General features: G+C 39.6%; 1 protein-coding gene across 16 annotated transcripts in view; it reads left to right on the top strand.

Moving 5' to 3' along the window:
- The window catches only part of Mical3 (microtubule associated monooxygenase, calponin and LIM domain containing 3), a 210,628-nt gene that overhangs the window by 93,992 nt on the left and 90,228 nt on the right, over positions 1-26,408 (top strand). For 11 of the 16 annotated variants that reach the window (XM_076853912.1, XM_076853916.1, XM_076853914.1 and 8 more), the window contains exons 3-19: positions 40-247; positions 1,649-1,765; positions 2,411-2,512; positions 3,314-3,469; positions 4,954-5,054; positions 7,186-7,443; positions 7,994-8,109; positions 9,069-9,195; positions 10,374-10,470; positions 13,603-13,750; positions 16,516-16,712; positions 18,320-18,432; positions 18,528-18,590; positions 19,041-19,214; positions 20,661-20,744; positions 24,093-24,191; positions 26,110-26,166. In XM_076853912.1, coding sequence (XP_076710027.1) covers positions 40-247; positions 1,649-1,765; positions 2,411-2,512; positions 3,314-3,469; positions 4,954-5,054; positions 7,186-7,443; positions 7,994-8,109; positions 9,069-9,195; positions 10,374-10,470; positions 13,603-13,750; positions 16,516-16,712; positions 18,320-18,432; positions 18,528-18,590; positions 19,041-19,214; positions 20,661-20,744; positions 24,093-24,191; positions 26,110-26,166 — 2,217 coding nt within the window. The remainder of the gene's footprint in view (positions 1-39; positions 248-1,648; positions 1,766-2,410; positions 2,513-3,313; positions 3,470-4,953; positions 5,055-7,185; positions 7,444-7,993; positions 8,110-9,068; positions 9,196-10,373; positions 10,471-13,602; positions 13,751-16,515; positions 16,713-18,319; positions 18,433-18,527; positions 18,591-19,040; positions 19,215-20,660; positions 20,745-24,092; positions 24,192-26,109; positions 26,167-26,408) is intronic. The other 5 variants (XM_076853920.1, XM_076853923.1, XM_076853925.1 and 2 more) reach the window with 3 other exon arrangements.

Raw genomic sequence — 26,408 nt, forward strand, 5'->3', positions numbered from 1 at the left:
GAGTCACAAACTTTGCCTTAAAGCAGCTGTGTTTTGCAGTGTCTCATCATTGGAGCTGGCCCCTGTGGTCTCCGCACAGCCATTGATTTATCCTTATTGGGAGCTAAGGTGGTGGTTATTGAGAAGCGAGATGCCTTTTCCCGCAACAATGTCTTACATCTCTGGCCTTTCACCATACATGATCTTCGAGGTCTGGGTGCCAAGAAGTTCTATGGCAAGTTCTGTGCTGGAGCCATCGATCATATCAGTGAGTAACATCAGCTGCTGTAGGATTCCAACCCTTCTCCCGCCCACTTTTCAGTAGACAGAGACAGGTAGGTTATCTGAGGAATTCCTGCTCAATAGCATAATTTGTTCCGATCTCATAGGTATCTATCATGTAGCAAGCATTCCCTATTTTGAGTCAAAATATTTGCCTCTTGAAGTTCTATAACCTAGAACTTTGAACTACAATGTTTGCCCTGTGCAAGGAGGAGGAGTCTGGCTTAAGGATGTCTGAGTTAGGTCTTGGACTATTACTGAATACTTGCAGTGTGTAAGATAGGCAGAGGGGCTACACTTTTGGAAACCGGTGACCAATTTGGGCCTCAATCCTTTGATGGTTCTTAAAGTAGTAGAAGAAGTACACAGGCTGTGGCTCTCTGCAGTGTAATCTTTCATATGCTAAACTAACATAAGAAGAACAGGCTACAGGGATACAGTCCTTACACTTAAAGAGAAAGCAGAGTTCTAGGTTGGTCATGAATAACAAGTCAGTAGTGGAATTCCTCTGGTTAGGTGTTTCTCACGCAGTCTACAGCCAGAATAGCTCTTGGCATTCTCTTGTCAATCTTCAAACTCATTTGGAGTCTCTGTATTTTTGAAACGGGTAAATACAAGTTAATGCAGTTGATTATTGTTTTCATGCCTATAAGTGGCCTATCTGAAAACCAATTCAGAACAGAAATTGTCTGCATTATGAAGTTGAAATCCTCTATTTAAAAATTGGTTGTCACTAAAGAGTCCAGGGAAACTTTATCAAAGAAACTTTGGTCTGAGTACCAGACTTTTTTCTGTTTGAAGTGGTTGTGCCAATTTATCAAACACTGGCTAACAACTTCTACTTCCCTGACAGAAGTGCTTGGAACAATAGTTATCTGCAAAAATAAAATGTGTGCTAGCATGAGACTTAATGAGTCTTTGGGAGTGTGACTCAGAGGGTGATACAGTGGCTCCATATCAAGCTGTGAAAAGTGTACTCATGAGTGTACTCCTGTGTCCTGTGGTAGGTGCCATGTCCCATTACGACTATAGATAACTACTGAGAATAACATCTCTGACAGATCAGGGGAAGCTAGAAAGGAGAGTCTCCTGTAGGTCACAGTCTCATGCTGTCTCCAAGTTTTCTATTGTTTAGAATACCTAACTCAAAGATGTAGGTGGCCTTTAATGTCTCTAGAGCATCTCTTCCACTGGTTGGTATTTACCCTTAAAAAGAAAGAAGTTAGAGAACATGGCATAGAAAATGTCTCCTGCTCCAAAAGACTTTGGAGAACCTGAATAGACTATGCATAGGTGAAAGAGTGGGAGGGAACATGAGGAGCAACTACTGGTGTGTTCTTTCTTCTCTGTGTGCTCTTGCAAACATGTAGTCTTTGTATTTACCCAGGTATACGTCAACTCCAACTAATACTTTTGAAAGTAGCCTTGATCCTAGGCATCGAAATACATGTCAATGTAGAATTCCAAGGACTTGTACAGCCTCCTGAGGATCAAGAAAACGAACGTAAGTTGAATTGGACAAATGAAGAAAGCTTAAAATGGCATTTAAAGGATGAGAACAGATGAGGTAAAAGAAGAACATGGGAATAATCTGCCAGTGTTTTTCAGAACTAGTTAAAGGGATTTCTTTGTATAGTCTGTGCCTTTGAAGTTTACTGTTAAAGTTGAATAAGGAGGCCTTTTGTTAAAATTTTTGAATTTATTCTAATCAGTTATACATAACAGCAGAATGCGCTTCGATTCATTATACACAAATGGAGCACAGTTTTTCACTTCTCTGGTTGTACACAAAGTAGAGTCACACCATTCATGCAATCATACATGTACCTAGGGTAATGATGTCCGTCTCCTTCCACCGTCTTTCCTATCCCCATGCCCCCCGACTCTTTGCCCAATCCAAAGTTCATGAGGAGGTCTTTGACTTAGTCATTGCAGGCACTTGTACTATAGAAAAATCATATGGTGGGGAAAGTCCCTTTGTAAATTCTCTTCGGAGCTTCTTTCTATCTGAAGTTTATACCCCATACTTTTCTATTTATTGTATTTAGCTTGGAGTTTTGTGCATTCTTTATGCCTGGGTATCTAGAGATGATCTTAGAGATATGAATTTGATCTGAATAATGATCTTAATTTTGCATTTGGTCCACAGGGATAGGTTGGCGGGCACTGGTGCACCCCAAAACTCATCCTGTATCAGAGTATGAATTTGAAGTGATCATTGGTGGGGATGGCCGTAGGAACACCTTGGAAGGTATTGGCTTGTGCTCTACTTACTCTCTTCAGAGAAGAATAGAGGCTGACCTTGTCCCCAAGAGTCCATGTTCCTGAGAATTTGCACATGTGCTATCTTTTATTGTCGGGGGCAGGGGTACTGAGGATGGAACCCAATGCACTGAGCTACATCCTCAGTCCGTTTTTTAATTTTTATTTTGAAACAAAGTCTTGCTAAACTGTGGAGGCTGGCCTCCAACTTTCAGTCTTTCTGCCTCAGCCTCCCAAGTCTCAGAGATTACTGATACTTTGCCTTGCTGGGTTCCCTATTTGAATTACATGGCATCTCAGCTTTCTTCCAGACAGTGCTCACTCTGAGTATATTTTACAGGGTGCTCTTGTTAAGTACCTTGTTAAAGTACTAAGAGATGAGATATACTTTTTTAAAATATTTTTTTAGTTGTAGATGGATACAATATTTTTATTTGTTTTTATGTGGTGCTGAGGATCAAACCCAGTGCCTCACAGCGTGAGGCAAGCCCTCCACCACTGAGCTACAGCCCCAGCCCAAGATATACTTTTTGGGAATTGACAATGTAGAATGTAATTTAAGTCAGCACATCTGCTCCCCTTTTTAAATGGAATCCCTAGTACTGAATAGTATTCTGTTCAGTCAGATTTCAGATTGTTTATTAATGATGTGGGAGACCTGCCCTAAAAATTTTTCATTGAGTTTCATTCTCCACATTTTCCCTAATGTCTTCATCAACACTCTCCTCATTTGAAGTGATCATCTTTCTTCTCTAGCCAATTGCCACCTATGAAAACTTTTTCCCTCCAGGATTTCGCCGGAAAGAATTTCGTGGCAAACTGGCTATTGCCATTACAGCAAATTTTATTAACCGAAATACAACAGCAGAAGCCAAAGTGGAAGAGATCAGTGGTGTGGCTTTCATATTTAACCAAAAATTTTTCCAGGAGCTACGAGAAGCCACAGGTTGGTGTAGATTCCTCCAAAGTAATAAGGTTAAACATTGAAATAGTTACTTATTACTTTTTTTCTTGGGGGTTTGATAGGGTGGATGGTGCTTGTTATTACTGTTATGTCATTTGTCCTGCTTTTTCTTCACTCCTGTGCTTTGTTCTTAGCTTAATGGTCCCATATCATTCTGTCTCCTGCTCTTGTGTTATCAGTCTTTAGCACAATGGCTAGGCTGCTCTAGATTTTGTTTTTATTTATTGTTTTGCTTTAAAGTATTCATCTGCCTTCTACCAACTCACCCCCAATCCCTTACTCTACATTGTGATGCTAAGTTATGGCACTGGATATAGCAAACTGCCAGTTGGTAGCTCTCTGGTTTTATTGAGAACCTAACAGATATTAAGTATGCAGTCTTCTTCCTGAGTTCATTTGAACTTGAAAGCAAACCATATGACAGACAGGAATGACATTGTTGTATGATGGCTTTTGAATAGATATATTTTGCTGCAACAAAAAAATATGTATTTTATTCTCTATTTTTTTTTTTTAGAAAGAACTTTTTTTTATATTTATTTTTCAGTTTTCAGTGGATACAACATCTTATTTTATTTTTATGTGGTGCTGAGAATGTGGCTCAAACAGTAACACGCTGGCCTGGCATGCGAGGGGCCCTGGGTTCAATCCTCAGCACCACATAAAAATAAAATAAGATGTTATTCTCTATTTTCTAGACTTGATTTCATTGCCTTCGTTTTTTAGATGAATAAAATTAAAAAGACAATAGCTCATTCTCTACTTCCAGACATCTACCCTGTTTTTATTTTTGTTTTGGTACCAGGGATTGAACCCAAGGGCACTTAACCACTGAGCCACATCACCACTACCTCCCCTTTTAAAAAAAAAAAAAAATTATCTTTATTTTTATTTACTTATTTTTATGTGGTGCTGAGGATCGAACCCAGTGCCTCACACATGCTAGGCGAGCGCTCGACTGAGCCACAACCCCAGCTGCCCCCAAAGACTTTCTTATTTTTTATTTTGTGACAAGGTCTCACTAGGTTGCTCACAGCCTAAGTTGCTTTGAACCTGAAATCCTCCTGCCTCAACCTCCTGAGCTGCTAGGATTACAGGTGTATGCAACCATGCCCAGTTTATGAGATTTCTCTAGTTCTCTAGCTTCTTTGATGACTCAAAGAGGTTTAATCTGTTAACTAAGCCACACCCTCTTGTAAGGATTACCCTCTTTTTTGTTTTTCCAATTCTTATTTTTTGGTTAACTTTTGGTCATTGTTTTCAGAATAACTTAAGGTGGATTAAGAATAGTACAGAGGGAAACAAAGCTCCCCTTATTTTCATGAACTGAATAGGCAGGAAGAGAGAATCTGGGCCTAAGCATCTTCCTACTTGGAATTTTATGACCCTGTCTTAGATAGACCCAAGTAATCTCCCTGGCTGCCCTACTCAGCAAACTCCTATGCATGTTTGTTTTCTGGTTACAGGTATTGATTTGGAGAACATCGTCTACTACAAAGATGACACACACTATTTCGTTATGACAGCCAAAAAGCAGAGTTTACTGGACAAAGGGGTGATACTGCATGTGAGCAATGGATCTCTTTCAAACCACTTTTGTTGAATTTGTTAATATGATCATCAAGAGAAAGGGCTTTATTGTCTGATGGGATTTTTCTGCAAGGGAATAAAGATGAGCATTGAATACATCTCCTCAAATCACTGATGGTTTTTAGTTTAACTTTGAAAAAAATATTTTTATTATGGAAAATTGTTAATTTAACAGAAATAGGGAGAATAGTATAATGAACTCTTATGCCCATTCTTTAGCTTTAGCAGTTATTAACATGGCCAATATTGTTTCAGTAAAACCCCACTCCACTCACTTCTCCTGCCACTGGATTGTTTCAAAGCAAATGTCAAGAATCATTTCTTGCATAAATAGTTTAATTTTAGGTGACTTTGTTTGAGATTATAATGAATTTCATATATGACCAATTATTGATTGGTCAGTAGATCTTTTTTTGGGAGGGAGGTGATAGAGGGAAGAGAGTTCAACCAAGAAGCAATGCTTGGTGCTTATGACAGCCTGATTATGGCTCTGATTTTACTGTGGCAACACTGAATTGGTATATTTAGGCTTTGTTCAGAGTGAACAACAAAGGCCTAATGTCCATCTTTAGCCAGCCTTTTTTTTTTTTTTTTTTTTGCAAAACTAATTGTGTGGAGATAATCTGAAATTAGAGAGTTGCAAGGTGGATGGTTTCTTAAGGAAAGTGTCTTAAGTCTTAGTTGGTCTCATTGGTCTGAATATGGGAATTACTTCCCCTGTGTGATGAAACAGTTAGAAGCAAATAAACACCAGAGGTGTTGATTTAGGCTTGTACAATTCCCACCAGACTCAAAGCTGAATCTCAGGGAGCCCTTTGTCTTGTAGAATGATAATGAATCAAGTCCTTTTAGTCTGAGTCACACTATTGCCATATTGAGACCAAATGGAGAATGAGCTGATGAGCACATGCTTGCAGCACAAAGTCTCCTTTCCACCCATGAACCTTGTGTCTGTTTCTCAGCATAGCAGTCCTGTATATATAAAGAGAGAAACAGGAGAAAGCAGTTTGTATAGCCCATTCTGCCAAAGTAGAAGCAAGACATACTTGGCTGGATGCTTTATAAAGTGTTCATTATCTGGGGCTATTTTATTGTTACCAATAAGAACTAGCCAGTAAAGCAGTTAAGATGCCTGGGACTAAGTTAAGACTTAAATTTACCATCTGGGCAGAGCTGTGGTTGTCAGTCAAAAATAGATAAGAGCAATCTAGACTGTTAATTAAGATCTGTTTTACTTTTTGTTTTCATTTTTTATAGGGCAGGAGCTGTGCCTTCTGTGAGTGCTGTTTATAAACTAAACCCACTGTAGCTATTTAATGTTGAACAAGCAATATTTCTAGAACCAACCTGAGTGTTGTGTTTTGACTTCTGACATCTTATAGTTGTAGCTGAAAGTATCATCAGTAATACTTGGAAACTGAGTCCCCACTTCAGGAGAGCAGAGACTTGACTCAGTGTGCAGGAACCTCCAAAGCAGAAAAGGAGCTTTTTAGTCCCTTACTTAAAGTTCTTTTTCTCTCATTTTTGTTTTTTCCTGTTGGTGATTTTCGATAGAGCCTTACAGAATCTTATATATGATTTTGAAAACCTGTGTTCCATTTTCAGTTCATTCCTTCCCATCCTCCTCAGCTACTAACGCTCCTAGCCACATCTCTTTGGCACTGAAGCTTTTCAGATTCTTCCTTTAAGCATGATGAGCTATGCAAGTCTGAGTTCCCAGCTGAAAAAAAGCTGTTTGCTATTCAAAAGATAATGATTATAGAAGATAACAAACCATTAAATACTTTTTTAGCTTACAGAAATTATTTAATTTGTTATTCAGAACAACTCTGTGAGGTAGGTAAGCCAGGATCAGAGGAGTAGCGACTTGCTCCAAGCAAATAGAAAAGCCAAGACTGTTTTTAGGCAGCAAAGCCTATTTACTCTTAGAAATACCCCTCACCCAAAAACTTCTTTTTACTTTGTGTACAGGCTTGGTGGAATATTAAATCACTTTAAGGGGAAGGAAAAGCTGTGGAACTAGGTTATGTCTAACATTTTATGTTCAAGTCAAGCCATCCATCCCTGCCTGGGTTTTTCCATCTTGTACCTCTTCTTTCTCTGGACAGGACTATGCTGACACAGAACTCTTGCTTTCCCGGGAGAACGTGGACCAGGAGGCATTGCTAAACTATGCCCGGGAGGCAGCTGACTTCTCCACGCAACAGCAGCTGCCCTCTCTAGATTTTGCCATCAATCATTATGGGCAGCCTGATGTGGCCATGTTTGACTTCACTTGTATGTATGCCTCTGAGAATGCAGCCTTGGTACGGGAACAGAATGGACACCAGTTATTAGTGGCTCTGGTTGGGGACAGCCTCCTAGAGGTGAGTACTAAGGGAAACAGCACTTTATGGTAGAGGCAGTACTGAGGAACAGTAATAATGAGGAGCAAATCTGGGTATACTGGCTGTAGAGTGAGCATCAGCAGCATAGGCAAGACCTCTACAGGAGTTATACCAACCAGGAAAAAAATAATGACATTAAGAATGGTTAGAAATTCTGCAACTTTTATAACTTGACTCTGTACTAGTTTGTGAAATGGAGATATCCAGAGTCTGAATAGTTGCCAAATACAACTGTTGGCAGCACACTTTCTTTTGTTCTTCAGTTTAGCTTAACTCTTTTAAAAATGATTTATTAGCTGGATATGGTAGTGTTAGCCTGTAATCTCAGCTACTTGGGAGGCTGAGGCAGGAGGATTACAAATTTGAGGCCAGCATTGGCAATTAAATGACAAAATAATATAAAAAGGACTAGGGTGGTAGTTCAGCGGTAAAGCACTTGCCTAGCATGAGCTAGGCCCCAAGTTCAATCCCCAGTACTGAAGAGAAGAAAGATAACTTATTTTAACTCTGTCTTGTATCTCTTTTATAGCCCTTCTGGCCCATGGGAACAGGAATAGCCCGGGGCTTTCTAGCTGCTATGGACTCTGCCTGGATGGTACGAAGTTGGTCTCTAGGAACCAGCCCCTTGGAAGTCCTGGCAGAGAGGTAATAAGTCTCTTCCATGAAAAAACTGGGGAAAAGGAGTGGCTTATTCCTCAGGCTGAGTAAAAGTTCTTCCTTCTTCATTCTCTCTTCCTTTATTCATTAAAGATGTTTTTATATGTAAGAGAGGAAAGGTGAGGCTGGGGTTGTGGTTCAGCGGTAGTGCACTCACCTAGCATGTGCGAGGCCCTGGGTTTGATCCTCAGCACCACATAAAAATAAATAAATGAAAACAAAGGTATTGTATCTAACTACCAACTAAAAAAAAAAAAAAAAAATTTTTTTTTTTAAAAAGAGGAAAGGCAAGATATTTCATAAAATTTTAGAAACCTAAAGATGATCTAATGGGACTGTTCTCTTGTCCCTTTCTAAATGAATTTATTATTGGAAAATAATATCTGAATCTCTATATACCATCTGGTTCTTTTATGACCATTACGTGAACAAATACTTAAAAAGTGCAATTTAGATCATCCTGACCTTAAGCTAGAAAGGCTTAAACTGATGAAGTCATTGTCGTAGTCAGAACATGCTAACATAAGAAATGGAAAGTGATTGAAATGATAACGCCAAATTGTTTTTAAACATTTCTCAAACCTTAAGGCATTCTGGCTTAATGTGGTGACAGGTTCTCTTTTTACCTAATTTTTAAAATTAAAGTATATATTGGCACACTTAAAAACACAATAGTAAATTAGTTGCCTTTTAAATTAGACTAGACAATTATCACTCTCCATAGCATTGACCTGTTCTTCTCTTTGGCTCTTAACTAATCCATTGTCCTTGAAATCACTGAGTAGTGGTGGTTCTGAGAAGCTAGGGTTGATGTAGAGTCAAAGAAAACTTTCCAAGAATGAAGATATATTGTATACATCAGATAATTTGGTGGACTGTCAAAACAAATATTACAAAAAGGAAAATGTTTATTGTGCTTGTCACTTCTATGTTGTGTGTTATTGCAGGGAAAGCATTTATAGGTTGCTGCCTCAAACCACCCCTGAGAATGTGAGCAAGAACTTCAGCCAGTATAGCATCGACCCTGTCACTAGGTATCCTAATATTAATGTCAACTTCCTCCGGCCAAGCCAGGTAAGAGCATTCTAGTCAGATATGTGCATCTGGGCCTATTCTCAGGACTGATCAGAACTCTAATAGATCAAAATGTATATAATTATGTTGGTTTTAATACCATATACACTTTCAGTAATCCCATATACCTATACATAAACATAATTTCAGTAATCCAAGTCGGTATCTCTCTGAATTGGTGGAAGTAGGTATTATTTTCCATCAACTTGTTGAGCAACTAAGGCATGGAGTTGTTGAATACTTACAGAAGATCAAATGTGATCAAAATAGTGTACCTAGGACTTCATCCCATGCCTCTTAATTTAAATCACATACAGTCGGGGAAAGAGCGTTGATTGGTTCATTATTCTGAAGATGTGACTTCCACTTGCCTGTTGGTCACTAATTACCTGTGACTCAGATGGGTCATTTTACTATGTCTGAGCCTCAGTTTTTCAGCTGAGAAGTGGAATTCCTACCTACTCACGGGATCATTATAAGTACAAATGAGATTGTTCTCTGGGAAGAACATTGAAAAATAAAAACATAAAAGTAGAAGATATTGTTATTATTGTAAACCAATTATTTTTTGGTTCTGTTGCATTCTCAGAAACTCTGAACCCTCATTACTGTATTGAGAATGGCATTTTACAAAGCATAATAATTCCTAAGAATAGAATTTTAGGAAGCAACCTATTTGATATATTTTCTGTGTTGCAGAGTAATTTTTTTGTCTTCTATATGAAGTTTGTGCCTTTGGGCCTTCCATATATATGTGGTAAAATGTTTATAAATTCTGTTAATGAGCAGTCTTAATTGTCCAACAGAGACTCACCAGAGGGACCTCTGTGATTGAGTAGTTAACTTTCAGCACAATTTCTTACAGTTGCTATGTATTTGTTTCTATATAACCTAACCCATTCCATAAAAGATTTAAAGGTTATCACCTTAACTTCTGTCTGAACTTTACCGTGGGGCTGAGGGTGTAGCTCCCAGTGGTAGAGTACATGCTAGCATACAAAAGGCTTGGGGTTTGACCTACAGCACTGCCACCACCAAAACAAAAAATACATAAACAAACTTACACACAAATAAATAAACTTAATCCACTTTCCCAGTCTTTCATTGTAGTCATTCTGCTTTTAGGTGGGAATTTGTTACATGGTGTTTGATTTTCCTTCTTTTCAATTTTCTGCCAGGTGCGCCATTTATATGATACTGGAGAAACGAAAGATATTCATTTGGAAATGGAGAACCTAGTGAATTCCCGAACTACCCCAAAGTTGACTCGCAATGGTGAGTTCTGGAAATGGTTTTTTGAAAGACAGGTAACCCTTTTCAGAGCAGTCTACTCAAAAGCCATCACATGAACATAATACCATATATGGCAGTGGTTTTCAGCCGGGAGTGGTTTTGCCCTCCAAGAAACATTTGGTTGTTCCTGAGGACATTCTTGGTTGTCATGACTTGGGGAGGTTGCTACTGTTTCTAGCAATGTTGCTAAACCTGCTATTATGTACAAGAAAGGTTCCCACAACAAAAAATTACCTTGGGCTAAGGTGTTATGAGTAGAGATAAATTAGATACAGATGCTGGAGAGGAAAAAGAGAGTGTGCATACTACACCCACTTTTAAGTTTTGTGGGGAAACTGATAGAACATGTGGTAGCATTTTAGATGGGGCCTGTGGAGTTGCCATTATACATGTTAAAGGCAAAGGCCATTCCATATTTTGTGTGTATTGAGAGGTCCCTGAAGTTTTTATTTGACATTGAGTACACCTGGTCAGCTAAAATTAAGATAGACTTGGGGCTGGGGATGTGGCTCAAGTGGTAGCGCGCCCCTCTGGCATGTGTGCGTCCTGGGTTCGATCCTCAGCACCACATACAAACAAAGATGTTGTGTCTGCCAAAAACTAAGAAATAAAATATTAAAATTCTCTCTCTCTCTCTCTCTCTCTCTCTCTCTCTCTCTCTCTCCTCACTCAAAAGATAGACTGGAGAAGGAAAATACATGACAGGCTAGGAGATTAGTTGGAAATACATTGCAATAATCAAACTACAGGGGATGAACCCTAAATCTGATACTGAGCTGGAAATAGAGAAGGGAGAAAGTGGTAGATCACAGTTAGAAAAACTTGGACTTTGGGGCCAGGTGCATCTGGGTCCCAGACCAAGTCTTGCCATTTGCAAAATGTGTGGCCTTGAACACATTAGTTAACACATCTGAACTTCAGTTTCCTCATCTTTGAAAAGAGAATAATAATAGCTTCCTCCTATGTTGATCATGAAGATTATGTGACATATATAGAGCACTTATTACAATGCATAGCATGGAGTGGGTAATCAAAAACATTGCCCTTATTAATTATGTATGAGAGACTATTTTTTAATTTCTTGTTTCTTTTTAGTTATATTTAACAATAGAATGTATTTTGACGTATCTTACATTCATGGAGTATAACTTCCCATTTTTATGGTTGTACATGATTTGGGATTACACCGGTCATATATTCACATAAGAACATAGGAAAGTTATATCTGATTCATTCTACTGTCTTTCCCATTCCCATCCTCCTTCTCTTTCCCCACTTCCCACCTCCCTTCCCTGCCCATTGTGAGTCAGCATCCACATATCAGAGAGTACATTTGGCCTTTGTTTTTCAGATTGGCTTATTTTACTTAACACAATAGTCTCCAGTACCATCCATTTACCAGCAAAAGCCATAATTTCATTTTTCTTTATGGCTGAGTAATATTCCATTGTGTATATGTACCACATTTCCCTTTATCCACTCATCAGTTGAAGGGCATCTACATTGTTTCCATAGCTTAGCTATTGTGAATTGAGTTGCTATAAACATTGATGTGGCTATATCACTGTAGTATGTTGACTTTAAGTCCTTTAGGTATAAACCTCAGAGTGGGATGATTAGGTCAAATAGTGGTTCCATTCCAAGTTTTCTGAGGAATCTCCATACTGCTTTCCAGAGTGGTTGCACCAATTTGCAGTCCCTACGTGAGAGACTATTAAGAAGCCAGAATCAGTGGACTTTGCCAGTTGATTGCCCTTAGGGGCAAAAGATGGGTACTGCATCAGTCTCAACAAGGAAGTGGGAGGGTGAGAAGGTTTGAGTTCCGTTTTGGACATTTTGAATTTGATGTGCTTTGGAGATATTAAGATGAATATATGAATCAACAGGCAGATTAAAACATTTTCCTTTCTCCATTGGACTGTTGTATTCATCAGCTTTCTATTGCTGTGACAAAATACCTGAGGTAAACCAACTTAAAGGAGGAAAGAAATATTTTGCCTCATGGTTTCAGATTATAATCACTTGGCTTCATTGTTTTTGGAACTGTGGTGAAGCAGAACATCATGGCAGGGAGCCTGTGGTAGAACAAAGCCTTATGGTGGCCAAAAAGCATAAGTATTGGAGTTGCCCAGCACATATTGGATGTATGAATATCTAGACTTGGGAAGCATCTGAATAAAATCAATATCTGAGCTAAAAGATAGCACTAGGGGTAGTTCTATGTGTAATCTCAGAATATATTTCCTGTGAAAGATTTAACCAGGACTTTTATGATAGCAGTTTTTATCTTATTTTCACAAATCTCTAAATTGCTTAGTGCCAAGCTAAATATTTCCAACTGCCTTCGGGAAGGGAACAGACTTTCTTGGACATAATAGGAATTCACAGATCCTCTCAAATGATCCATATCATAGCTCTTCCAAGGCATGATCATTCTGGTTTTAGAAACATGTCAATGAACTGGAAAACATCCAGGTGTATGTGTTTGCCTACTCAGTTTCTCAAGATGTGATCATTTATAATACAGGGTACCAAACTGGGTCTGGAGTATTTTTATAGTCTGGGGTCCTCAGCCTTTGTCAATGTAACCATACAGAGTGTCATCACTTCACAAATTGTTGAGTATTTTAGAAATTATAAGAGCAAGTCTTTAATTATTTTTACTCTAAGGTGCTGCTAGATAAAATAGAATCTTTCCAGTGTTGCTTTGGAGGAAAAGGTTTCCTCAGACCCAGCAACCCTCCAGGGAAATCCTAAGACTGCTCTGCAGGTGAGGGTGACAGCTCAGTAGGTGGCACTCTTCCATCTAAGCCAGTTTTCAGGAGTTTCCCAGGGACACTGGGCTTCAGCACAAGTACCCAGTTGTGAAATTTTAGTCTCTTCACAGGCTGGATGTTGACTTTAGAATATGAGTATATTGGTACCTAAAATTCCAGGATCATGATACCAGTTATATAACATTGTCCTCACTATTTTCTTTTGAAGTCTAGAAATGACTGTTTTTGTCCCTACCGTTAGTAATTTTTCGAACTGGATATGTGTACTGCAAAGCAGATCTTATATTAGTGTTGCTAGGTAACCACACTTCTAATAATAGTGGTTTTATTGTTTTAGAATCTGTAGCTCGTTCAAGCAAACTGCTAAGTTGGTGCCAAAGGCAGACAGATGGTTACGCAGGAGTAAACGTGACAGATCTCACCATGTCTTGGAAAAGTGGCCTGGCTCTATGTGCAATTATCCACAGATATCGTCCTGATCTGATGTAAGTCATGACTGTACTTTTTATTTTATATCCACCAAAGATCTCAGAGCACCCTGCTATCAAGTAGTCAAATTTTGTACTCTTTCCAAAATGAGCTACATAGTGGGATGCATTCTCCAGAAGACTGTGATTTGATTTAGCTATATTTAAAACTTCATACGTCAAGCATTGTGTTGCTCAGTCCAGGAACAATTAGCTGAGCTATGTGTTTTGTTTGTTAGTTTTAGTATTGGGGATTAAACAAAGGGGCACTTTACCGCTGAGCTACATCCTCACTACATCCCTAGTCCTTTTTATTCTGTTTTTACTAAGTTGCTGAGGCTGGCTTCAAACTTGCAATCCTGCCTCAACCTCTCAAGTTGCTGGAATTAAAGATATAAACTACTGCACCTGGAAATTAGCTGGGTTTTTAAAAATCACAGCACTCATAAAGTAAAAAATTGGCTTAACACCCACCTGGACCTGTTAACTTTACACAAGGGAAAACTCTGTTTATTGGCCCCAGGTTGAACTCTTCATTTTGGCCAGCCATCTCAAATGCTGTTGGTCACAAGGAAAACCTGGCTAGAACACTGAACACTTGGCTAGCTCAAAACAAATATGTCACTGCCAGTGAAACCGAAAACAATGAATACTTACCAGTTTATGATGGTTCATTGATATTTTCTTGTCAATGACTACACTTTTTGCAAATATAATTCTGTCAGGGGCTGGGGTTGTGGCTCAGTGGTAGAGCACTTGCCTAGCATGTGCAAGGCCTGAGTTCGATCCTTAGCACCACATAAAAGTAGATAAATAAAATAAAGGTATTGTGTCCAACTATAACTAAAAAATAAAATTAAAAAAAAAATCTGTCAAGCTCATGAAGTTCATGTCATCTTACCCAGTATACTAGTAACATCTCTTTTGTCGATTCTTCATCCACCTATCTACAGAATCAGTGCACTAGGCTTACCCCAGGTCAGCTGTGGTGACTGGATTTCCCTCACAGGCATTCATAACCATAGAAGCCAAACAGAAAGATTCAGAAATAGAAGTAGAGTGCATTGAATTATTCTGGCTCCCTGTACCTTTTATCATTAGGTCCATTTAATGGCCTACTTCTTGTTTATTTTAAAATTGCTTAAGAAATCCTATAGTACATAGTCCATATATACATGAGATAGTTATAAACTAAAGAGGCAGATCTAATAAAAACAGCTTTGCACAGTGTAGAATTTAAATGGAGAGGACTGAGGATATGGCTTAGAAGAGCACTTGCCTAGCATGCATAAGGCCTTGGGTTCCATACCAGGCTGTAAAAAGAAAAGAGTAGAGGATTTCTAATATGCTTCAATAAATGTAAGTGACCCCTCAATGCTCCTGCATTCAACTCATCCAGAAGTTGGTAGAAGGTAAATGAAAATAGTACTTATTCACTCCCACAAAAGAAAGGAGTGGGGAGGGAAAACAGCTTGAAAAAAAAAATTATGACAAAAGGCACAGAAGGGCTTCAGAAGATGAGGCAAGTGATAAGTTCTTTTCCAAATGGAGGACAAGAAAGGGAAGGATAATGACAGGAAAAGTTGAGAGGACCTAGTAGATGGGTTACAGGGGTGAGTATGGGCCAGAGGGGACACATTCCTGTTAGATTACACCAAAGCATGCCTGGAGAAGGCCCAGGGGAGTTACAGCAATCATAAAGCAGTGAGAGAAAAGGAAGTAGGGTGTTTTTTGTTTTTTGTTTAATGGAAAAATGCCACAGGTTCAGTAGGTTAGCACAAAATAAGGGTTTCCAGGTAATCTGAAGTCACCTAAACAAGCATGTTGGGGCTTGGGATATAACTCATTTGGTAGAGTGTTTGCCTAGCATTCACAAGGTCCTGGGTTCAATTCCCAGCAAAACCCCTCCCCCCCCCAAAAAAAATAATGCTGTCAGATATCACTCTGAATAGCAAGAAGCTTCAAACCCAATAGGAAATATTTGTTAATCTAAATACTTGGGAAAACTCAGGAAATTTAGCAATGGGAAAATCTTATGTAGGTTTTGGAATTTCCCATCAGGAGAAAGCTGTGTAAGATTTACCAGAGCTGGGCTGGGGATGTGGCTCAAGCGGTAGTGCGCTTGCCTGGCATGTGTGCGGCCCGGGTTCAATCCTCAGCACCACATACAAAAACAAAGATGTTGTGTCTGCCAAGAGCTAAAAAATAAATATTAAAATTCTCTCTCTCTCTCTCTCTCTCTCTCTCTCTCTCTCTCTCTCTCTCTCTCTCTCTCTCTCTCTCCCTCATTTAAAAAAAAAAAAAAAAAAGATTTACCAGAGCTGATTTTTAGGACATTAGCAGCTTGCCAGGGCCAAGGGCCATGGTGGTAGTAGTTTTGGCTATTAGGAGCAATCTGATCCAGATAGGATTCATACTACTATTTGACATCCATTTATATGTGGGCACTTGGGTATAGATGAATCTATATTAAAGATAGTTCCTGTACTGAGTTTACATTTTGTGTCACTGGAAAGATGAGAGGAGCCAACTTTTTCCCTCTTTTTCTCCTTTATTGGATAGATCTTTAATCATTTCTTCTTGAGGATGCTTTGCATTTCCTTAGTCAAAGGAAGGAGAATAAGAGGTGAGAAAAACAGGTCTGCTCTCAGATCCTAGTGATGCACTGCTCCCTGGATTTTAGTCAAAAAGACCAAGAAATGACTATGATCCCGTGATATTGTATGTTCTGGTTTGAGGACAGTCAGCCCAACTTGATCTATATTCCTTGTCCTATTTCTCAGAGATTTTGATTCTTTGGATGAACAAAACGTGGAAAAGAATAACCAGCTGGCCTTTGATATTGCTGAGAAAGAACTGGGCATCTCTCCCATCATGACAGGCAAAGACATGGCCTCTGTTGGGGAGCCTGACAAGCTGTCCATGGTGATGTACCTGACGCAGTTCTATGAGATGTTTAAGGACTCACTCTCCTCCACTGGTAAGGAGCTGGTGGGTGTGGTATGGGAATTCTTAGTTTCCTGTTGAGCTATTGTCCAGGCATTTCTGTCTTTCCTTCCAATTGTGCCCTTCATCAGTACCACTAAATACAATACCACTAAGCTCAGGCTTACTCTGTTTCTACTGCTCAATGTGGAGGCAAAGCAGATCTGTGTTTGCTGAGATCTTAATTCCAACTTGGGATGGAAGGCATTTCTTATGCAATATAACTGAAATGTTGTCTCGGTTATCAGTAGAGTTCTCTGAAAATTGCTTCATTATTTTTCTCTTTTCTAGTGTTATGTTCTAAACCATTCATTATTTTACAAAGTTTTTTTTCTTAATCTGTAAATATGCAAAAATCATTCCTGCTCAAACTTTTTTTGTTCCCCTCAACTTTCCTGCCTTCTCCTACTCCTTTCCTCAGAACCAGCCCTTCTGAAGTGGTTCATGTTTGTGGCCTCTATGTACTACCTAAACTTTATAACACTTTGAAATCCATCTTATCTTTGTACTACTCTCTCAACACAGTTTTCTACAGTTAGGAAGAATCATCCTTCCATATTCTTTTCTCATTCTCATGTAGTTGCCTCTTCTGCATCATTCAACACTATAGAATAAATGTTCTCTTCCTTGAAATTCTCTCTTCTCAGTTTCTGTAACAGTGCCCTACTATTCTTTCTTCTGTAACTGTTCCCTCTCTAGTTTCTCTTTCTATCTTTTAGGGTTTCCCAAAAATCTCTTGTTGGTTCTTAGCCTGCTGCCTCTACTTATCATGGGGCTACAAAAAATATTCTTATTGTCATTTATTGCCCTGTGAAATAAATGTAGTATAATGTCTAACAGTGTTGACCGTGGTATCTGACCTGAATTTATATCCCAGTATTTTCACTTGTTTGACCTAGGGCAAGTTACTAAATTTCCCTATGCCTCATGTATGTAATATATAAAATGGGATAATATATATAATTACATTATGATATGCTACAAAGAATGTTTGGCATATGGGACCACTTAATAAATATTAGTGATTTCTTTTTATTAGTTTCAGTTACTATTGCTGCTAATAAAATTTTAGAATCCATAAAGTTTATGGTACCACTCCTGAGTCCATGACTCTTGTAGGCATCTGTGTCTCTTCCTGATTACATACGCTATTCTTAAAAGCGAAACATGCAACTCTAACAAAAATATTCCCATTTAGGGGGAGCCCCTTTATACTCAGCTAAGACCATGGCCTCTACATCTACCCAAACCAATGACCCTATTAAGCTCTGCTCTGCTCTCTCCCTTTCCCTCTCTCTGTCCTGAAATTTTTATTACCAAAGTAAGGCTTTAGCACTTAATGGCCTTAAAAAAGCAGAAGGGCAGGTTTTTGTAATGGAAGTATATTGAGGAAAGAGTTTGTTTTGTTTATGTGGGTGGAAAAGAGAAGGGTTAATGTCCAAACTCAAACGTGCATTTCCTTTGTGGCATTTCTACAAAGAGCTGCCTTTAGAGCTTCCTGAGATTCCTTTCCATGAGCCCCTGGAAGATAGAGTGGTTCTGGTCAGGACTTCATAGCACCCTTGAGGGCTGTCCTTGAACATTGCTGATTTCTCTTTACAGACACCTTGGACTTGAATGCTGAGGAAAAAGCAGTTCTGATAGCCAGCACCAAATCCCCTATCTCCTTCCTGAGCAAACTTGGGCAGACCATCTCTCGGAAGCGTTCTCCCAAGGTACCAACACATGGGAGTCATTTTTCTAGTAACTGCAAGTTAATGACAAAGTGTAGTGAACAGAATGATGTAGCTTCCTTCTTTTCTTGGTGCAGGATAAAAAGGAAAAGGACTTGGATGGAGCTGGAAAGAGGAGAAAAACTAGTCAATCAGAGGAGGTGAGATTCATCTGGGGATTTGCTAGAATTATTACACTAAATTTTTCTTTTTGGTTTAAATTGTTAATTCCCAAATTGGTTTCACTAGATCCTTTATGAGAATTTCTGTGAGCAGCTTTTTCTGTGGATCTTTATTTAATTTTCTAGAGAACTACCAGGAAACATATATACACATGTGCACTTAGACCTTCCTATCTCTTTGGAGTCACACGTTTAGCCAAGTACAGAGGCTTTTGTGGGAAATGGTGATACCAGCACAAGTCCAAAAACTCTTATAATGCCCCATGTGCCAGGGTCTTATTGACTATTTGGAGATTGGTACCTTAAAGAGAGCTGTTAAACTCAACCTAAAGCTACTGTGTGGATCCTGATTACACTTCTTTAAGGGAGGAGGAAGTAAGTGAAGGGTACCTATAATAGTCTGGTTCTCTGGTACTTGCCATTTGTCAGGAGGAAACTCCCAGGGGCTACAGAGGAGAAAGACCAACACTGGTGAGCACTCTGACAGACAGGAGGATGGATGTTGCTGTTGGAAACCAGAATAAAGTGAAGTACATGGCAACCCAGCTTTTGGCCAAATTTGAAGAGAATGCGCCTGCACAGACTACTGGCATAAGGAGACAGGTAAGCACATCTCCCACCCAGACTGGCCAAGTCATACAGTGAGACGGACCGTGTCGCTCAAAACTAGTGTCTAATTTTCTCTTGTCTGACTGTGATAGAGATGTGTATTTCCTAAGCTCATCTTAGGCATTCAGTGCTGCTTTATCTTCTGCACAAGTCTGAGGCATCTTTAACGAAGTCAAGTGGGATCTAAAAAATATATGATTATACATCTATCTATACACGGGTATAAATTCACACACATATTTAAATTATAAAATAAGTATGTGCTTATTGATTAAAATGCTGAAAAGCATAGTCAAGATAACTGAGGTACCTATAATTTTGCTAATATGCTCCTGCATTGCTTTCTGGTTTTCTCCCCTCCCCCATGCTTTCTTGTTTTCATAATGGTGGTCATTTTAACATGTATTTTTCTATTCTGCTATTTTCATTTAACTTTAGCGCATTCCCATGTGTTCCCAAATCTTTTTGGCATTTTCCAAAATGTGCTGAGTCATTCTAGTGTTGGTTGTTTTAGTTTTTCCCCATCTTTCATGATGAAATAGAGGTAACCATTCTTGCAATAAAGCTGTTTGTTTGTGTGTTGCAAAGTGTTTTTCTAGGATATTACTGAATATGTGAACATTTGGATACTAAATTACACACCCCAGTTTATGCATGAGAGTACCAGACAGTATTTGACCTGAGGTGTCCTTGTTAAGTCTTGTCACTGCCTTGCTTCACCAAGGCTTCTTACAAAAGGGGACATTGGGATTTCGATATTTATACTGAAAATTCCTATAAAACTCCCTGATAACCTGAAAGGTTATCCAAAGGACAGGAGGCCTATTCTTTTTGTTCTCTTTGTCTCTTTATCTTCTCCATACTCTTATCAACCATTGTCCCTATGGACCAGGCAGGTGGCACTGATTTTCTTGGCATCTGACCACATCTCATCTTTAGTTATTAGTATTTGTACTCCTGTTTTTTCATGTTGTGGCTTGCAGGAAAGATAGTATTATTCACTGGGAAACATTAGAGGTTGCCTGGATGTTCTGGCAACCCCAGGTTCTCAGGCAGGCTAGAATGCCCTCTTTGGGAGGTAAATTGCTTCCAAGAAAAGGTTGCTTTCCTCGTTAGTTTTCCAATTTAGAGTTAGTAGTTTAGACAGAGAGCTTTGGGTTTAGGGAAAGAATAATGAGAATCACAGCTCTGTCTCTCTTATTTTTTTTTTTTTTCTTCTTTTTTGTACTTGCTTTTGGTTTGGGGGGCTCCTTCCTTCCTTCCCTTCCTTCCTTCCTTTCGTAAATTCCACCTGCCTTCTCCACAGTTCATAGATCAATGTCTGTCTTCCATGGGTACTTTTTTTTTTTTTTTTTTCGGTATCTTTTCCTACCTTAATGTATTTTATTTTGTTTTGTCTCCATGTCTGTCCCCCACCCACACTTGGCCTGTGTGTCACAGCCGACACAAGAGCGTGGGGTCAGCCAGCCGACCTGCTGCCTGCCTGAGCAGGGTCTCCCTGCTCCCATCCCCCAGTGGAAACAGGTAAAGGAACTGCCCAGGGATTAGGAGGGGGCTATTGCCATTCGTCTTTCCACCCTAGTCCTGCTTCTGGGTCAACCCATGTTCATACCTGCCCTTGAGAAGCCTAACTCACAAGGGCTAGAAGGCTCTGTGCTCATTTGAGCAGTAACTCTGAGAAAACATTGAACAGACAGTGCTGATTCAATTCCATGATTCAGTTAACTCCTTGGGATTTGAGAAACCAGTTTAAAAGGCAGACTGTTAATTTGGTGCTGAAACTAGCTGAAGTGATTTGACAAGCTTTTTAGGTATGTCAGCCTTTGGGGCTTTAACTGTTGTAACATTTGTCCCATGTTAACTTTTTGCTAGCTTCTCTACTCATGTCCATTTCGGGGAGAATCTTGACTTCATCAGACCTGAGAATATCAGATAGAGGTGGGGCAGTGGAGAGAGCCTTTCACATGAAATGGGGAAATGATAACCATGACAGTAGTTTTGAAGTATAGTTTTGTTTCAAACCTTGTACAAAGAAAGGTGTCATGGGCATTTTTCTTGGGTTTTGTCCATATTTGAAATAACTCTTTTTGCCTGCATGTGGAGTGTACTTGTAGTCCCAGCTACTTGGGAGACTGAGACAAGAAGGTTGCCTTAGCCCAGGAGTTCAAGGCCAGCCTGGGCAACATAGGAAATCTTCATCTCAAAAATGTATATAGTAATGATTAACTAATAAAATATTCTTTTGGGGGACCACAGGTATAGCTCAGTGACAGAGGATTTGCCTATCAGGTGCAAGACCCTAGGTTCCATCCCTAGCAGTACCTCCACCACCTCACCCCACCCTCAAAAAACACCCACTTTGACATTGTCACTAAAATGTTTTAGGATTTCCCAGAAAACTGCTCATCCTAACAGTGTAGAAAGAAGCAGATAACAATACCTGGTTTATAATAGAAAACCTGTCTGAAACTTATCTGAGGAATTGGAAGTCTCTGTTATATTTTCTCTCACATCACAATTGAGCAGATTCCTGCTCTATAGAACCTGGAATAGCTTTCTCATAGTATGATATCATGTAGAACTGATAGGATAATGATAGGTCAGATAAGCTGATCCTGGATTTTATTAGCATCTTCCACAGTTAGCCTCACTCACCTCTTGTGCTATAGCATAGCCTCTGTTGACAGGATACGCTGAAGAACCTTGAATTGGGCCTTATTTAAATTGCATTCAGGAAAAATGTTACTTTCTAAAACTATAATAATATGCCACATGAAAGGCATGGCCCATAAGGCTAAGATGGAATCTTGGGAGTGGTGTCCAAACTTCTAGCCAAAGTCAAACTTCCCTTTCTCTATGCTTAGGAGAGGTCTTCTGAAACGTTTTCATCAAAAATTTACTTGTATTTTATTTTCTTACCCTTGCTTGAAGTGGAAGATAAGATTTGAAAAGTAATCTTAGTTGAGGATATTGAGGTGTGATGCAAATTCTAAACTAGATTCTAAAAACTCTATAGACTCATAGAGGGTAGCCTGAGGTAGAAACAAAGTGGGAAGATCAGAAGCAATCTATGCAAGTGGGTGGATAGATAATCCTATATGTCATGTGCCTGGTATAGCTTTGGTGGGCTTACTGGGAAGTATGGGGCAGTGAATGTGGCTTGAGACGTTGGCTGAGTCATGGCCCCAGTCCTGTGAAGATGGACTCATCAGCTCATAATCTGATGGTGCTGCCCTGAAGAGGCATCAGGAGCTTGGTTTTATGGGACTACTTATGGATTGTCTGATAGCCTATAGCATTTTTCAGGGATTGGTATGGAGACTATTATTCATCCAGACTTACATAGCTTGTAATCAGATCATTATGGTCACAATCAGTGAAGTAGGGTGATACTAACAGGCCATTTGTACAGCAGATTAAAACTTCTAAAGTCAAACATAGGTTCTAGGTAATGAGTACCAGAGATTATAGCTGGATAGAGCAACTAAGTAGATGGGTAAATAAGAAATCACAAGTAATGAAAACCTTGTTAGATCCTTATATGCTTTAGGTTTTATAAAGTTGGAGATTGTGAATATTATTTGAAATTTATAATATTTACATAATAATCTTTTCCTGAGTGTTGGCCTCTAAATTTATCTCCTGAACACTAGAGGTGGATGTGATATCAGGTTCTACAGATACCTAAAGAGACAAGAACTTGGGAGCACTTTGGCTGCTGCTTCTGTCTTGCCCTGATTGCTGGCCTCTCATCTCCTTTCAGGAACTAGGTGCTGACTGGCAGCACCTCATTGTGGCTCACTTTGTGCTTCTCTTGACATTGTTCCCAATCATGCAGGAGGGTGTGACAGACACAGCAGTGATTGCTGAGTTGACAAGAAAATCAGCTTCAATTTCAGTCATTGTATGGAATAAGAGAAATGAATAACAACTCTGCTTGCCAGTGACTTCTCTTCCTAAGCTTCCTGTATAATCACTGTAGCTCTTTCCTTCCCTACTCCTTTTACGTTTGATCCCAGAAGTGCATCCTGTACGTAAACTCTGAGCAAGAACCAGCCTTGGTTTGGAAGTAGATTGTTACATGAGGTGGGAACAAACAGTGGGGATGCTTCCCCTGGTCTCATGACTACTAAAGCCTTCTCCTGCAGGCTTTACATGTATGCCTACCCCAGGCAGTCATCTGGTCAGAGAAAACTAAGAATTACCTGAAAGGAATCAAAGAGGCCCAAGATAATGTGCAATTGCTTCTCAAATGCAGAAAAGTTTTCTTAGAGGTGCAGAATGAGGAAAAAAGTCATGAAGATATATATGGTATCAATTAGTGAAATATGCTAATTATTTTATCCTGTTTCCTGTACTTTTTGTACTACCTTGGTATTCTCAGAAATTTTGAATGTTATTTAGGATGTGAAGAGTAGGTAGGATATTATCACAAATACCTGTGAGTTCTGCTTTGTTGCTGTGGGGTGTGCGTCACCAACTTTTAAGAGGTAGTCTTTATCACTTATGGTGGACCCGAATGCCTTTTTTCTCTGCTTATAATTAAGACCATTTTCCTGTCCTCCAACTTCCCTGCCAAATCCCTTGATTCCTGTCATTTAGAAAGTGCTACATCACAAGTTCTCACCAGCTACATAGATTACTTGTGCCATCAGTGCCTAACAGAAGGTGTCAGTCCAACCTGGAGCTCATCAAGAGTTTGTGACAAGCCACCCTCTCTAACCACATAGTGATTTGCTTTTGAGGCTCGAGGGACAAGGAAGGGGCCTCTCAGGTTGCTTCGGAAAATGCCCATCAGCCCTTGCAGAACTACCCTTCATGTAACCACTGTTTGAACAATGTTCTCTCTGTTTGTGTCTATTGGTATAAAAGCGACGGGAAAAGGAACGTTCTCGGACCTGCCCAAAAAAAGTGATCACACTTTCTCCTCCCCCTACTTCACCTGCCTGTCAGGTGCACAGTGATCAGCAGGTGATCTTCTCTGCATGCTCTATGTCCTATCTGTCTTCTTGCCTGCCTGTGTAAAGACCAACTCAGTAATCCCTCTTTTCTACTTAAATGTTATATACCATTTGTAGAAACCATTTGTAGCAGAAACAACCTATAGTACTACAAATTGGCACTTCCTGACTGGACCTCAGGATAATGTACTGTACATTCAAATCCTGGGCAGTTTAATCTATTTCCACCCTAGGAATATAAGTATGTAACCACAAACTAAAATATAAAACTAAATTTGGTGGAGATTGAGGCCTACAAGCCCTGAGAGCAACACATTTTTATAAAATTCCACTTAAAGCAGCCATTTTTCTCTTGCTTTTCTATAAGTTGTGATTAAAATGGGCATTTGGAAGCTTTATAGGACCTCCCTACGTGAGTTTGATTCCTTCTGATTCTGAGAGCCCTGATTCTTGCTTACCCAATTCCTCCTAACAAATGCTCACCCTTCCCCATCTGCCCCACATTCATGAAGCCCTGGGTTCAGTCCCCAGTACTACACACACACACTCACACAACACACACTCACACAACACACACACACACACAAAGAATATTAACCACACAAAGATTATTAACCCAGACATGGCTAGTGAACATTTGTGGCAAGCATACTTATTTATTTATAGAATGGCTTTGTTGACCTTTATGGTATATCCCTGTAAAATAAAATGCTAATTTGGAGGGCAGGATCTGTGCAAAGACGTTTTCTCAATTAAGGTAGCCTATTTAAAAGGGGACTACTAGTAATAGTCTGATCTTAGAGGGTCAATGTATGTCCATTGGTTTAAGAACTGAGCCATGGTAGATTCAGGTACCAGGATTGAAGGTGTAGCTCAGTGGTAGAGCATTTGTCTAGCATGTGCAAGGTCCTGGGTTCAATCCCTAGTACTGGGGGGGGGAAAAGTAACTGCCCAATTCTTTGTCTCTAATAGCTAACAATTATAACAATTATGAGCATTTACTATGACCCAAGTTCCTTTCATGTGTCATCTTAGCCAGTTCTCGTAACAATACAAAACAGGTATCATTATTATCTTCATTTTACAAATGAGGAGACTGAGCACAGGGTAGAGAAGCCAAGTAATTTGTATAGAGCCACACAGGAAGTAATGGAACCAAAATTGAATCCTGGTCATGAGCCTCAGGAGCCCAAGCTCTGGCCTCATTATGCTTGTGGAGAGAGTCTGCTTCTGGGTAGCCACATGGGAAGGTTTGGATCAATTTTGCACCAGTACATGGTATAAGGTGAAAATCCTTAGTTGTCCTTAATAGATGAGCATGGGGGTCTTCCCCATTCTCGTTATTGCTGTTAATGATTTCCTCAGTTCAGCAAGGCAGCCCTGTGCCTGTGTTACAGGTTCCCATTTCTCTCATGTATGTATTCCTGTCTATAAACTGAAAATACTTCCAGTCTTCATCTACTTCTCCCTATAATAAAATATGTCTTGGTCTCATGTTCTTCTTGAGGGGCTACCTGAGTTTCCTCTGGGCTCGTAATAGTCATTTATTCCAGCCAGTTTTTACCTCTGCACCTTTCCTTTCTAATATCTTATTGTGGAAAACTTCACCCTACTAACCTTCAATTGAATGCCTCTTATCTTATGCCACTGTGTGAAAGAAGTGTGCTTGTTCCACCTTTGTACTAACCATAGTTTTTTACTCGTCTATATAGCTGACCTCATTGGAGGCCAGGTGGACAGAAAGGCTGTGCAAAAAATTGTTCTTGGGTCCTGGAATTTGATTGGGGTTATGGTTAGTTGGGTGGAGACCAGTAGGGACAGGGGATATGCATTGAAATGAATTTCTGCCTCTGAATGTCCCGCTCTCACCTGGTAGTTTCAAATAGAGCATTCGAATGGAGCTTAAGTCTCTACTTTGTTGCCAACAGACATACAGGGATCTTGATGCTGACAGCCGTGGCAAGCAGAGTCCCCGCCATGAGAGGGTAAAAGAGCATGAACCCGTAGCATGGGATGCTAAGAGCCAAAGAAGTGGGGCACGCTGTATGGTGGGGCAGTGGGAAGAGGGCATGGAGGATGGTCCCTTTTCCCCTTGCTTTTTGCACATTTGTCACTCAGCCTCTACCCCCAAAGTATGTGTTAATAAAAGAACAGCATTAACTGCCAGGGATAGCTTCTCAGGAGAAAGGTCTATGTAAGTAAGCAGGTAACTTTTGACAGTTACAGA

This window comes from Callospermophilus lateralis, chromosome 4, assembly GCF_048772815.1.
Source record: "Callospermophilus lateralis isolate mCalLat2 chromosome 4, mCalLat2.hap1, whole genome shotgun sequence".
Classification (NCBI taxonomy): Eukaryota; Metazoa; Chordata; class Mammalia; order Rodentia; family Sciuridae; genus Callospermophilus; species Callospermophilus lateralis.